This window comes from Ranitomeya variabilis, chromosome 2 (genome assembly GCF_051348905.1).
Source record: "Ranitomeya variabilis isolate aRanVar5 chromosome 2, aRanVar5.hap1, whole genome shotgun sequence".
Taxonomy (NCBI): Eukaryota; Metazoa; Chordata; class Amphibia; order Anura; family Dendrobatidae; genus Ranitomeya; species Ranitomeya variabilis.
The window spans coordinates 683,419,439-683,433,920 of NC_135233.1; the positions used below are offsets into that span (position 1 = coordinate 683,419,439).

The window sequence follows — 14,482 nt, forward strand, 5'->3', positions numbered from 1 at the left end:
TGAACCTTTGTTACTTTACCTCTGCTCCTCACTTCTGCGTTTCTGCTCCTTTCTACTCAGCTTTTCTTCTGCTGTTGCAGTTATCCCTTGCTGCAGCTTCTCTCCACATTCCTTGTGGCTCTGCTCAGCTTTGCTGCAGAGACCCCTCCCGCAGCTCCTCTCCGCTCCTTGCGGTTCTACCTGGCTCCGCTCCTTGCGGTTCTACCTGGCTCCGCTCCTTGCGGTTCTACCTGGCTCCGCTCCTTGCGGTTCTACCTGGCTCCGCTCCTTGCGGTTCTACCTGGCTCCGCTCCTTGCGGTTCTACCTGGCTCCGCTCCTTGCGGTTCTACCTGGCTCCGCTCCTTGCGGTTCTACCTGGCTCCGCTCCTTGCGGTTCTACCTGGCTCCGCTCCTTGCGGTTCTACCTGGCTCCGCTCCTTGCGGTTCTACTTCTCCTGCACTTGGCTCCGCCGCCAGCTCTTGGCTCCGCCTCCTGCCTGTCTGCACTTGGCTCCGCCTCCAGCTCTTGGCTCCACCTCCTGCGGTTTTGCACTTGGTTCTGCCTCCAGCTCTTGGCTCCACCTCCTGCGGTTTTGCACTTGGCTCCGCCTCCTGCTCTTGGCTCCGCCTCCTGCATTTCTGTTCTTGGCTCTAGCTCCTGTGCTTTCGCTCTGCATCCGCTCTTGCGGTCTTTATCTACTTATTCCTAGGTCCTCGTGTCTGAACAGGTTCTTACCCGTTCTACATACCTGCCTGCAGACCGGTTCTTCCAGTGTACCAGTCTTGTCCACCAGTCCTGCCAGAGAGCCAGCCGTGCCCACCTGCCTTTCCAGAGAGCCAGCCGTGCCCGCCTGCCTACCAGAGAGCCAGCCGTGCCCGCCTGCCTGACAGTGTTCCTGTTGTACCCGTCTGCCTGCCTATGTGCCAGCCGTGCCCGCTTGCTTGTCTATGTTCCGTTCCCCGGTGGGATCAGCAGCCACAACCAGACTCCACCCTGGAGTGGTACCTGGTAGCTTCCTATTGCACAAGTCTGACCTCACCATCAGAGGCTCCAGCGAACACCTAGGAAGCTACTTAGTTACGCCCCTTCCAGGGAGGTTTGGTCTGTGGTCCAGTGGGGCCACTTCCCCGCACGCCCGCGCCAACCAGTCTGGGCGCGAGCATGACAGGCTTCATGTTAGTGGTAAATTTAGGTCGATAATTTCTGAGTTTATTTGTGAAAAAAACGGAAATTTGGCAAAAATTTTGAAAATTTCGCAATTTTCACATTTTTAATTTTTATTCTGTTAAACCAGAGAGTTATGTGACACAAAATAGTTAATAAATAACATTTCCCACATGTCTACTTTACATCAGCACAATTTTGGAAACAATTTTTTTTTTTGCTAGGAAGTTATAAGGGTTAAAATTTGACCAGTGATTTCTCATTTTTACAACAAAATTTACAAAACCATTTTTTTTAGGGACCACCTCACATTTGAAGTCAGTTTGAGGGTTCTATATGGCTGAAAATACCCAAAAGTGACACCATTCTAAAAACTGCACCCCTCAAGGTGCTCAAAACCACATTCAAGAAGTTTATTAACCCTTCAGGTGTTTCACAGCAGCAGAAGCAACATGGAAGTAAAAAATGAACATTTAACTTTTTAGTCACAAAAATGATATTTTAACGAAATTTTTTTTATTTTCCCAAGGGTAAAAGGAGAAACTGGACCACGGACGTTGTTGTCCAATTTGTCCTGAGTACGCTGATACCTCATATGTGGGGGTAAACCACTGTTTGGGCGCACGGCAGGGCTCGGAAGGGAAGGAGCGCCATTTGACTTTTTCAATGAAAAATTGGCTCCAATCTTTAGCGGACACCATGTCGCGTTTGGAGAGCCCCCGTGTGCCTAAACATTGGAGCTCCCCCACAAGTGACCCCATTTTGGAAACTAGACCCCCCAAGGAACTTATCTAGAAGCATAATGAGCACTTTAAACCCCCAGGTGCTTCACAAATTGATCCGTAAAAATGAAAAAGTACTTTTTTTTTCACAAAAAAATTATTTTAGCCTCAATTTTTTCATTTTCACATGGGCAACAGGATAAAATGGATCCTAAAATTTGTTGGGCAATTTCTCCTGAGTATGCCGATACCTCATATGTGGGGGTAAACCACTGTTTGGGTGCATGGCAAGGCTCAGAAGGGGAGGCGTGCCATTTGACTTTTTGAATGAAAAATTAGCTCCAATCGTTAGCGGACACCATGTCGCGTTTGGAGAGCCCCTGTGTGCCTAAACATTGGAGCTCCCCTACAAGTGACCCCATTTTGGAAACTAGACCCCCCAAGGAACTTATCTAGATGCATAGTGAGCACTTATAACCCCCAGGTGCTTCACAGAAGTTTATAACGCAGAGCCGTGAAAATAAAAAAATAATTTTTCTTTCCTCAAAAATTATTTTTAGCCCAGAATTTTTTATTTTCCCAAGGGTAATAGGAGAAATTGGACCCCAAATGTTGTTGTCCAGTTTGTCCTGAGTACGATGATACCCCATATGTGGGGGTAAACCACTGTTTGGGCGCACGGCAGGGCTCGGAAGGGAAGGCACGCCATTTGGCTTTTTGAATGGAAAATTAGCTCCAATCATTAGCGGACACCATGTCGCGTTTGGAGAGCCCCTGTGTGCCTAAACATTGGAGCTCCTGCACAAGTGACCCCATTTTGGAAACTAGACCTCCCAAGGAACTAATCTAGATGTGTGGTGAGCACTTTGAACCCCCAAGTGCTTCACAGAAGTTTATAACGCAGAGCCATGAAAATAAAAAATAATTTTTCTTTTCTCAAAAATGATTTTTTAGCCCACAATTTTTTATTTTCCCAAGGGTAATAGGAGAAATTGGACCCCAAAAGTTGTTGTCCAGTTTCTCCTGAGTACGCTGATACCCCATATGTGGGGGTAAACCACTGTTTTGGCACACGTCGGGGTTCGGAAGGGAAGTAGTGACGTTTTGAAATGCAGACTTTGATGGAATGCTCTGCGGGCATCAGGTTGCGTTTGCAGAGCCCCTGATGTGCCTAAACAGTAGGAACTCCCCACAAGTGACTCCATTTTGGAAACTAGACCCCCAAGGGAACTTATCTAGATGTGTGGTGAGCACTTTGAACCCCCAAGTGCTTCACAGAAGTTTATAACGCAGAGCCGTGAAAATAATAAATGTGTTTCCTTTCCTCAAAAATATTTTTTTAGCCCAGAATTTTTTATTTTTGCAAGAGTAACAGGAGAAATTGGACCCCAAAAGTTGTTGTCCAGTTTCTCCTGAGTACGCTGATACCCCATATGTGGGGGTAAACCACTGTTTGGGTACATGCCGGGGCTCGGAAGGGAAGTAGTGACGTTTTGGAATGCAGACTTTGATGGAATGGTCTGCGGGCATCATGTTACGTTTGCAGAGCCCCTGATATGCCTAAACAGTAGAAACCCCCCACAAGTGACCCCATTTTGGAAACTAGACCCCCCAAGGAACTTATCTAGATGTGTGGTGAGCACGTTCAACCCCCAAGTGCTTCACAGAAGTTTACAACGCAGAGCCGTGAAAATAAAAAATCATTTTTCTTTCCTCAAAAAAGATGTTTTAGCAAGCAATTTTTTATTTTTGCAAGGGTAACAGGAGAAATTGGACCCCAACAGTTGTTGCCCAGTTTGTCTTGAGTACGCTGGTACCCCAAATGTGGGGGTAAACCACTGTTTGGGCGCACGTCGGGGCTTGGAAGGGCGGGAGCACCATTTGACTTTTTGAACGCAAGATTGGCTGGAATCAATGGTGGCGCCATGTTGCGTTTGGAGACCCCTGATGTGCCTAAACAGTGGAAACCCCTCAATTCTAACTTCAACACTAACCCCAACACACCCCTAATCCTATTCCCAACTGTAGCCATAAACCTAATCACAACCCTAACCCCAACACACCCCTAACCACAACCCTAACCGCAACACAACCGTAACCCTAATTCCAACCCTAATCCTAACCCTAATCCCAACCGTAACCCTAATCCCAACCCTAACCACAACTGTAACCCCAACACACCCCTAACCCTATCCGTAACCCTAACCACAAGCCTAATCTTAACCCTATTTCAAACCCTAGCCCTAATTCCAACCCTAACTCTAATTCCAACCCTAACCCTAAGGCTATGTGCCCACGTTGCGGATTCTTGTGAGATTTTTCCGCACGATTTTTGAAAAATCTGCAGGTAAAAGGCACTGCGTTTTGCCTGCGGATTTACAGCAGATTTCCAGTGTTTTTTTTGTGCGGATTTCACCTGCGGATTCCTATTGAGGAACAGGTGTAAAACGCTGCGGAATCCGCACAAAGAATTGACATGCTGCGGAAAATACAATGCAGCGTTTCTGCACGGAATTTTCCGCACCATGGGCACAGCGGATTTGGTTTTCCTTAGGTGTACATGGTACTGTAAACCTGATGGAAAACTGCTTCGAATTCGCAGCGGCCAATCCGCTGCGGATCCGCGGCCAATCCGCTGCCAATCCGCTGCGGATCCGCGGCCAATCCGCTGCAGATCCGCGGCCAATCCGCTGCGGATCCGCTGCCGATCCGCGGCCAATCCGCTGCCGATCCGCGGCCAATCCGCTGCGGATCCGCTGCCGATCCGCGGCCAATCCGCTGCAGATCCGCGGCCAATCCGCTGCCGATCCGCGGCCAATCCGCTGCGGATCCGCTGCCGATCCGCTGCGGATCCGCTGCCGATCCGCTGCGGATCCGCGGCCGATCCGCTCTGTGTGCACATGCCATAACCCTACCCCTAACCCTAACCCTACCCGTAACCCTAACCCTACCCCTAACCCTACCCCTAGTTCTAACCCTAGTTCTAACCCTAACCCTAGTGGAAAAAGAAAAAAAAATATTTTCTTTATTTTATTATTGTCCCTACCTATGGGGGTGATAAAGGGGGGGGGTTTATTTATTATTTTTTTATTTTGATCGCTGTGGTAGAACCTACCACAGCGATCAAAATGTACTTGTAACGAATCTGCCAGCCTGCAGATTCGGCGGGCGTACTGAGCATGCGCCCGCCATCTTGGAAGATGGCGGCGCCCAGGGAGAAGACGGACCGACTTCGGGAGGATCGGTAAGTATGAGGGGGTGGTGGGGGGGTGGATCGGAGCACAGGGGGGGGGGATCGGAGGACGGGGGAAGCGGACAGGAGCACGGGGGAGCGGACAGGAGCACGGGGGAGCGAACAGGGGGACGGAGGGGGGTACCGGACAGAACGGAGGACTGGGGAGGAGATCGGGGGCGGTGGGGGGGGCCAGAACATGATTTCCAGCCATGGCAGATGCTATTGCAGCATCGGCCATGGCTGGATTGCAATATTTCACCATTTTCATAGGTGAAATATTGCAAATTGCTCTGATTGGCTGTTGCACTTTCAACAGCCAATCAGAGCGATCGTAGCCACGTGGGGGCAAAGCCACCCCCCCAGGCTGAAGTACAACTCCCCCTCTCCCTGCAGATCGGGTAAAATAGGAATTAACCCTTTCACCCGATCTGCAGGGATGCGATCATTCCATGACGCCGCATAGGCGTCATGGGTCGGGAAGGGGTTAAACTGTATTGCCACTTATTGGAAGTAGCGGCAAAATCGGATAATTTGCTTTGCACTGAGGAGGGGCAACACCCTGAAACGTGTCTGCAAATAGAAATTCTGGTTTGACTTTCATCCTAAGTCATGTGGCAAAGCTCATTAAAGAATCGATATTAGGATTTGATTGCTACTCCCAATAGGTGACACTGGAGTTCTTTTGTAGAGTCAATTTGCATATTTAATTTCCTAGAGGGGCTTTGCATGTTCTAGAAGTCTCCTTACACTGTCATGTCACTCCCTACAAGGAGAGCTGTTACCCCTTAGACACCCAGTGATAGGCCTCTCAGACAGCCAAATCAGATATCTTGCTTTGCACTGATGAGGGGCAACACATTAAAACACATGTTTGCAAATAAACATTCTGGTTTGGCTTCTATCCTAAGTCATGTGGCAAGGCTCGTTAAAGAGTCGCTCATGACTGTTAAGATTGCTACTTCCAATAGGTGACACTAGAGTTTTAGTACCCTTCCTCTACCTAAGAGGCAATTTCCATATTTCTCCTTCGAGGACATTGGTTATGTCCAGGTGTTTTGGACAGTGTCTCAGTCTTTCAATAGAAAGCACATGAACACTCTGCCAAACCATGAATTTACGTACATGTGAAGATCAGGAGATCCAGCTGTCAATCGAATACTGTCTGTCTCCTTTTTGTATAATGTGCACAATGTGTGAGAAACCACTGTCCACAGGAATAGACAACTTGAAAATCGTTGCAGACCAGTCGAGTGAGGGTTTTTTTTTTTTTTTTTATGTAATTGCTTAGATTTCTGAATTTTCATAGTGATTTATATCTAGCCATAAATTGCTTCAACCCTAAAGGGTTCTTTTAATATTAAAATGTGAGACCGTTTCAATACTATGATTTATTCCGTAGTTATGATGTTTCATTTTAGGGTTGTCATGTTATTATTTTGCTTCCTTTATAGTGGACTTTCTGGTCTGCTCTCCACCCAGAGTGCGTCTCCCAACCTGAACTAAGGGCCTAATAAACCTGTATGAAACTGTTTGTGCCGGGAGACCAGCGGTCATGCTAGAAATTGCAACTGTAAAACGGACCACAAAATATGGCAACTATACGGTTATTTAAATAAGCCGTCTCTGTTGGAGGACAGAGCGAAACTAATGTATTAACACACTTTTTCTTTTACAATACTCCTATTTTGTTTCTCCTTTTTCTAGGCGACGAAGAAAGGTGTTAGTAACACAGTGATTGGATTGATATTCGGGTGCTTTGCATTGTTCAATTTTTTAAGCTCATTGATACTAGGGAAGTATGTGAGTATGTCTTTCTTGTCCTTACCTAATGTGTAATTTATTTTTATTTTTTTTGTCAGAGTAACCATAACATAAAGGGGTTTTCTAAACCCAAATAGTTGAGATTATTTCTCTCTCGCTCTCTTTCCCACTCACTCTCTCATTCTGTCGCTTGCTCTTTCTCGCTCTCTCGCTCTCTCATTCTCTCGCTTGCTCTCTCATTCTCTCGCTCTCTCATTCTCTCGCTCGCTCTCTCTCGCTCCTTCTCACTCGCTCTCTCATTCTCTCGCTCTTTCTCATTCTCTCGCTCTTTCTCATTCTCTCGCTCGCTCTCTCATTCTCTCGCTCGCTCTCTCATTCTCTCGCTCGCTCTCTCATTCTCTCGCTCGCTCTCTCATTCTCTCGCTCGCTCTCATTCTCTCGCTCGCTCTCATTCTCTCGCTCGCTCTCATTCTCTCGCTCGCTCTCATTCTCTCGCTCGCTCTCTCATTCTCTCGCTCGCTCTCTCATTCTCTCGCTCGCTCTCTCATTCTCTCGCTCGCTCTCTCATTCTCTCGCTCGCTCTCTCATTCTCTCGCTCGCTCTTTCTCATTCTCTCGCTCGCTCTCTCATTCTCTCGCTCGCTCTCTCATTCGCTCGCTCTCTCATTCTCTCGCTCGCTCTCTCATTCTCTCGCTCGCTCTCTCATTCTCTCGCTCGCTCTCTCATTCTCTCGCTCGCTCTCTCATTCGCTCGCTCTCTCATTCTCTCGCTCTCTCATTCTCTCGCTCTCTCATTCTCTCGCCCTCTCATTCTCTCGCTCGCTCTCTCATTCTCTCGCTCGCTCTCTCATTCTCTCGCTCGCTCTCTCATTCTCTCGCTCGCTCTTTCTCATTCTCTCGCTCGCTCTCTCATTCTCTCGCTCGCTCTCTCATTCTCTCGCTCGCTCTCTCATTCTCTCGCTCGCTCTTTCTCATTCTCTCGCTCGCTCTCTCATTCTCTCGCTCGCTCTTTCTCATTCTCTCGCTCGCTCTTTCTCATTCTCTCGCTCGCTCTTTCTCATTCTCTCGCTCGCTCTCTCATTCTCTCGCTCGCTCTTTCTCATTCTCTCGCTCGCTCTTTCTCATTCTCTCGCTCGCTCTTTCTCATTCTCTCGCTCGCTCTCTCATTCGCTCGCTCTCTCATTCGCTCGCTCTCTCATTCGCTCGCTCTCTCATTCGCTCGCTCTCTCATTCTCTCGCTCTCTCATTCTCTCGCTCTCTCATTCTCTCGCTCGCTCTCTCATTCTCTCGCTCGCTCTCTCATTCTCTCGCTCGCTCTCTCATTCTCTCGCTCGCTCTCTCATTCTCTCGCTCGCTCTCTCATTCTCTCGCTCGCTCTCTCATTCTCTCGCTCGCTCTCTCATTCTCTCGCTCGCTCTCTCATTCTCTCGCTCGCTCTCTCATTCTCTCGCTCGCTCTTTCTCATTCTCTCGCTCGCTCTCTCATTCTCTCGCTCGCTCTTTCTCATTCTCTCGCTCGCTCTCTCATTCTCTCGCTCGCTCTCTCATTCTCTCGCTCGCTCTTTCTCATTCTCTCGCTCGCTCTCTCATTCTCTCGCTCGCTCTTTCTCATTCTCTCGCTCGCTCTCTCATTCTCTCGCTCGCTCTCTCATTCTCTCGCTCGCTCTTTCTCATTCTCTCGCTCGCTCTTTCTCATTCTCTCGCTCGCTCTTTCTCATTCTCTCGCTCGCTCTTTCTCATTCTCTCGCTCGCTCTTTCTCATTCTCTCGCTCGCTCTTTCTCATTCTCTCGCTCGCTCTTTCTCATTCTCTCGCTCGCTCTTTCTCATTCTCTCGCTCGCTCTCTCATTCTCTCGCTCTCTCTCTTTGTTCCCATGAACATTTACATTTTTAAAATTGATTTCACATAATTACCAGTAGGAGTTTTGTTTTTCAATGTGTCCAGATGAAGTGATTCCAATAATTAGCCATGTATGATCAGGTCTGTGCCTGCAGTTATAGCATTTGCACAATAAAAGATAATTTCTAGCTAGCCTACGTCAAGCAATCAAGTAACTGAGATAACAGCATGAAAGACCAGAAATATAAAACAGTAGCTTTGATCTGTTTGTAGACTCAGTTATTTTTGGACCCTAGACACCCCAGTCCAACAATGAACAAATATGTTAATATGTTGATTTGTTAACCAATTAGTTTGTGACGAGAACGCATAGACATCAAAGCGCCTACTATCTTTCTCCAGCAGGCCACTGCCGTGGGAACAGGACTATGTAACAATTTTAAAGTTTTATTATTTTGCCACAAAGGGTTGACACGCTGCATGGATGTCACTATTACTATTGTGGGCTCTTTGGGGAACATGTGTGGGTACTAATAATTTAGAAATTTCTGCCTTGGCACCAATATTTTGGGGCCGATAGGAGCACTTTCCTTAACTCAGTTATTTTTGGGGACTAATACTAGTCACTTGGCACTTTAGTGATGCTCTAGTTAATTACTTTAGGGGACACCATGTGAGAACTTATTAGTAGAGCAAGCTTATAGGCACTACAGAGGCATTCTGATTTGTACAACTAATTCCATTACTTAGTGTTACTACATAAATATAAGCGGAGTCCACTTATTTTTTTACTTTCTACAGTGAGGTGCGCGAGATAAACACAGCTATTTCTGTGGCGAGCTGCATGTGGAAGCCATAACAGTGGTGGACACTGTGCTTACAATTATTTCAGCAGCACCATCAGTGTAGATGTCACTATTATTTCGGCAATAGTGCCTCTGGGGGTACTAAGCGCCACGGTAATAGCTGTAGCAGTAGTTTGTCGGACTTATAGAATAGAGGAACCAGGACAACTTAAGACTAGTGATGAGCAAGTACATTCGTTGCTCGGGTTTTCCCCGAGCATGCTCGGGTGGTCTTTGAGTATTTGTGAGTGCTCGGAGATTTCGTTTTTGTCAATGCAGCTTGAATACATGTGGCATTTCCCGAACAACCAGGCAACCCCCACATGTACTCAAGCTGTCTAGTAGCTGTAAATCATGCAGCTGCATTGACAAAAACTAAATCTCCGAGCACTCACAAATACTCGAAGACCACCCGAGCGTGCTCGGGGAAAACCCGAGCAACGAATGTACTTGCTCATCACTAGTCTTAAGTTGTCCTGGTTCCTCTATTCTATAAGTCCGACAAACTCCCCATCCTGATGCCCTGCTGGTGTAATGCTACTGCTACAGCTATTACCGTGGCGCTTAGTACCCCCAGAGGCACTATTGCCGAAATAATAGTGACATCTACACTGATGGTGCTGCTGAAATAATTGTAAACACAGTGTCCACCACTGTTATGGCTTCCACATGCAGCTCGCCACAGAAATAGCTGTGTTTATCTTGCGCACCTCACTGTAGAAAGTAAAAAAATAAGTAGACTCCGCTTATATTTATGTAGTAACACTAAGGGTACCGTCACACAGTGAAATTTCCATCGCTGCGACGGCACGATTCGTGACGTCGCAGCGTCGTATGAATATCGCTCCAGCGTCGTAGACTGCGGTCACACTTTGCAATCACGGCGCTGGAGCGATGCCGAAGTCCCCGGGTAACCAGGGTAAACATCGGGTTACTAAGCGCAGGGCCGCGCTTAGTAACCCGATGTTTACCCTGGTTACCAGCGTTAACGTAAAAAAAACAAACAGTACATACTTACATTCCGGTGTCTGTCCCCCGGCGTTCTGCTTCTCTCCACTGTGTAAGCGCCATAGCCGGAAAGCACAGCGGTGACGTCAGACGTCACCGCTGTGCTCGCTTTCCGGCCGGCAGGCGCTCACACAGTGGAGAGAAGCTGAGACGCCGGAGGACTGACACCGGAATGTAAGTATGTACTGTTTGTTTTTTTTACGTTTACGCTTGTAACCAGGGTAAACATCGGGTTACTAAGCGCGGCCCTGCGCTTAGTTACCCGATGTTTACCCTGGTTACAAGCGAACACATCGCTGGATCGCTGTCACACACAACGATCCAGCGATGTCAGCGGGTGATCAAGCGATGAAAGAAAGTTCCAAACGATGTGCTACGACATACGATTCTCAGCAGGGTCCCTGATCGCTGCTGCGTGTCAGACACTGCGATATCGTAACGATATCGCTAGAACGTCACGAATCGTACCGTCGTAGCGATGGAAATTTCACACCCTAAGTAATGGAATTAGTTGTACAAATCAGAATGCCTTTGTAGTGCCTATAAGCTTGCCCTACTGATAAGTTCTCACATGGTGTCCCCTAAAGTAATTAACTAGAGCATCACTAAAGTGCCAAGTGACTAGTATTAGTCCCCAAAAATAACTGAGTTAAGGAAAGTGCTGGAGAAAGAAAGTAGGCGCTTTGATGTCTATGCGTTACTAATTAGTTAACAAATCAACATATTAACATGTTTGTTCATTGCTGGACTGGGGTGTCTAGGGCCCAAAAATAACTGAGTCTTGAGGCCTACTGTTCAGCTACATGCAAATATTACATTACCTTTTTCACAAGTTTATCTGTGCTTCTATATAATAATAAACTGGGTAGATTAAGTGAATGATGAGATGCTTCTTTTGTCTGTATTTAGAAAATCACATTTATTGGGCCAAAAGCTGCTCATGTTGGAGAGGAGGGGGGCTAAAATAGCTTGCTTCTGCACAAGGAGCCCACCAGGGGATTGCCCTGTTCTCCTGTGGTCCAGTCCAAGCCTGCACCTATGTAGACTGACATTATTTGCATTATATATACTGTAAATTTTGGTGCTACTAATCCTAGAAATAATATATATTTTTAACTATTCCAGATAGTTCAAATTGGAGCCAAATTTATGTTTGTGGCCGGTTTGTCTCTGTCAGCAGTTGCCACAATTCTTTTCGGGTATGTCACAATGAACTCTGTTTTAATCTTAAATTAATATGCAGGTGCAGAAATACGCTGTGGCTAATATACATACACTGTGCATTAGCACACTGCGATTAATCATTACATGAATTGCAATATTGCTACATATTTAAAAAAATGTAAAGTACTTGGCTAACTTTTTTTAATCAACCACGTCAAGGTGACCTTAGTATGGATGGTCTCTAGCTGTAATGGCTCATGTTCTTATGCGAAAGAGATGGGAACCCATATTATCTCGTAATGAAACCTTCTTGGGAAAGTTTAATGGATAAGACTACACAGCCAGGAAAGGCTTTTCCAAGCACTATAGAATACAGCTTTTAAACACTGTACTCCTTGCCTTGGAAATTTTAGTGAAATCTGCATAATTCCTAATTCTAACATGTAATAAATACTTTAGATCGTTTGCAGTGCAGCTGAGGGGCTAAAGAGAACTTGATCGTGAAAGCCCCGGACAATTGTACTTTTTGACCTCTCTAGGATCCAGTCATCATTTGATTGTTGGCAGCACATATTGTGTATTGTTATGTTATTTGTATTTTATTAGGTTTTACATATGGTTCTTTGTTAATACATCAGTCCCTTATGAATGAGCTACTATAAAAATGTCATGTCCTCCAGGGCATGCATACATTTCTCAAATACCAGTCTTTAATGGTTGTAATGGTTTCTTATTCCAGGTTGCTTGACAAAGCTTCAGAAGGAACAGTATTCATAGCTTTGTGCTTTTTGGTGAGATCTGTGGATGCTGTGGGCTTTGGAGCTTCAATTACATCATCATTTGCCATTCTGGCAAAGGCATTTCCTAACAATATAGCCACTGCAATGGTAAGAGAATTATGTAGAACTGAAATACAAAATGGTAAATGACGATACCACTTGTACTACTTCTTCCTTTTATATATTAATGATGTTTTCAATCATAGTGGTGGATAACAAAATATCTCAAAGAAAAGTAACTAGATAACTTGCACCTTTTCTGATTTACTCAGTACATTCTATAGACCTTAAAGTGCAGCATCCTATCTTACCATTTTTTTGTGTGTTCCTGACTTCTGTAAAATGATTTTTGCTATGTTTATCTCTCTCAATATTACATTAATTTCTTCCCTTTAATGCACAGGGTTCTCTTGAAGTTTTCTCTGGCCTGGGCCTTGTCCTGGGTCCACCCATAGGAGGAGTTCTCTATCAATCGTTTGGATATGAAGTCCCATTTATTGCACTTGGCTGTCTTGTCTTGCTAATGGTACCACTAAATATGTTTCTCTTGCCAAAATACGGTATGTCTTATAACTTTACATATATGTTAAGAGGAATCTGCATATCTATTTTATTGAGTGGGGCTCAGGTCAGAGCCAATAAACTGAAAATGGAGTGAATGCCAATACCATATGGACTTTAGCTGCTAAACTGATAGCATGAGTTTTATATTGTTGGAATAAATGGCTTGGTGCAATAACGTGTATAATGGCTCCATTTTCAGAGCCACGTGACTGCTTGATCAGCAGCTTATCTACTTGATTACTATACTGGTGGTTAGATTTCTGTACTCGGCGTGTGAGCTACATTAGGAATCAATAACTATTTATATACTTATACTTTTAAGCTTCAATTTGACACCCTAGACAACTAGCCTGATAAAATTGAAAACTGAGAATAATATACTATATGCACAATGGCAACACTACATTTCTTCATGTCACAGAAGTTGTCAAAGTCTACCATCTAGTAATATATGCAGCATACACTCTCGTTCACCAACTTATGCATTCTGAAGACATGGATGCAAATAAAAGGGAGCAGTGACATTGAACCTTAAGTGCTTGTAAGATGTTAGAAGCAAATGATAATGTTAAGACAGCTTATACTGATATGATTAACTAGATGGTGGCCCGATTCTAACGCATCGGGTATTCTAGAATATGTATAGTAGTATATAGCACAGCCCACGCAGTATGTAACACAGCCCACGTAGTATATAACACAGCCCACGTAGTATATACCACAGCCCACGTAGTATATACCACAGCCCACGTAGTATATACCACAGCCCACGTAGTATATAACACAGCCCACGTAGTATATTACCCAGCCACGTAGTATATAGCACAGCCACGCAGTATATAGCACAGCCCACGTAGTATATAGCACAGCCCACGTAGTATATAGCACAGCCCACGCAGTATATAGCAATGTGGCCACCATATCCCTGTTAAAAAAAAGAATTAAAATAAAAAATAGTTATATACTCACCTTCCGGCGGCCCCCTTTCCCGCTCCTCGCGACGCTCCGGTCCCAAGAGTGCATTGTTGCAATAACATGTGATGATGTAGTGGTCTCTCGAGACCGCTACGTCATCTCCAGTCATTGCCGCAATGCATTTTTGGGACCAGAGCGTCGCGAGGAGCGGGAAAGGCGCCGGAAGGTGAGAATATAATGATTTTTTATTTTTTTAAATTATTTTTAACATTAGATCTTTTTACTATTGATGCTGCATAGGCAGCATCAATAGTAAAAAGTTGGTCACGCAGTGTTAATAGCAGCTTTAACAGACTGCGTTACACCACGTTATGCCGCGGTGTAACGTAGTCCGTTTAACGGACTGCTAAACCGCTATGGGGGCACTGACTGGGGAGTAGGGAAGGGCAAATTCGCGGCCGGACTGTGGTCACGGGCAGCGGGATTTCCGTTACAGACAGACAAACA

At 45.7% G+C, this 14,482-nt stretch overlaps 1 protein-coding gene across 3 annotated transcripts in view; it reads left to right on the forward strand.

The window, feature by feature from the left end:
• LOC143807610 (pantetheinase-like) overlaps window positions 1-14,482 on the forward strand; it is a 209,225-nt gene that overhangs the window by 26,752 nt on the left and 167,991 nt on the right. For 2 of the 3 annotated variants that reach the window (XM_077289345.1, XM_077289344.1), the window contains exons 3-6: window positions 6,807-6,902; window positions 11,679-11,752; window positions 12,457-12,604; window positions 12,900-13,056. In XM_077289345.1, coding sequence (XP_077145460.1) covers window positions 6,807-6,902; window positions 11,679-11,752; window positions 12,457-12,604; window positions 12,900-13,056 — 475 coding nt within the window. Of the gene's footprint in view, window positions 1-6,806; window positions 6,903-11,678; window positions 11,753-12,456; window positions 12,605-12,899; window positions 13,057-14,482 lie in introns of those variants that run through there. The other variant, XM_077289346.1, reaches the window with a different exon arrangement.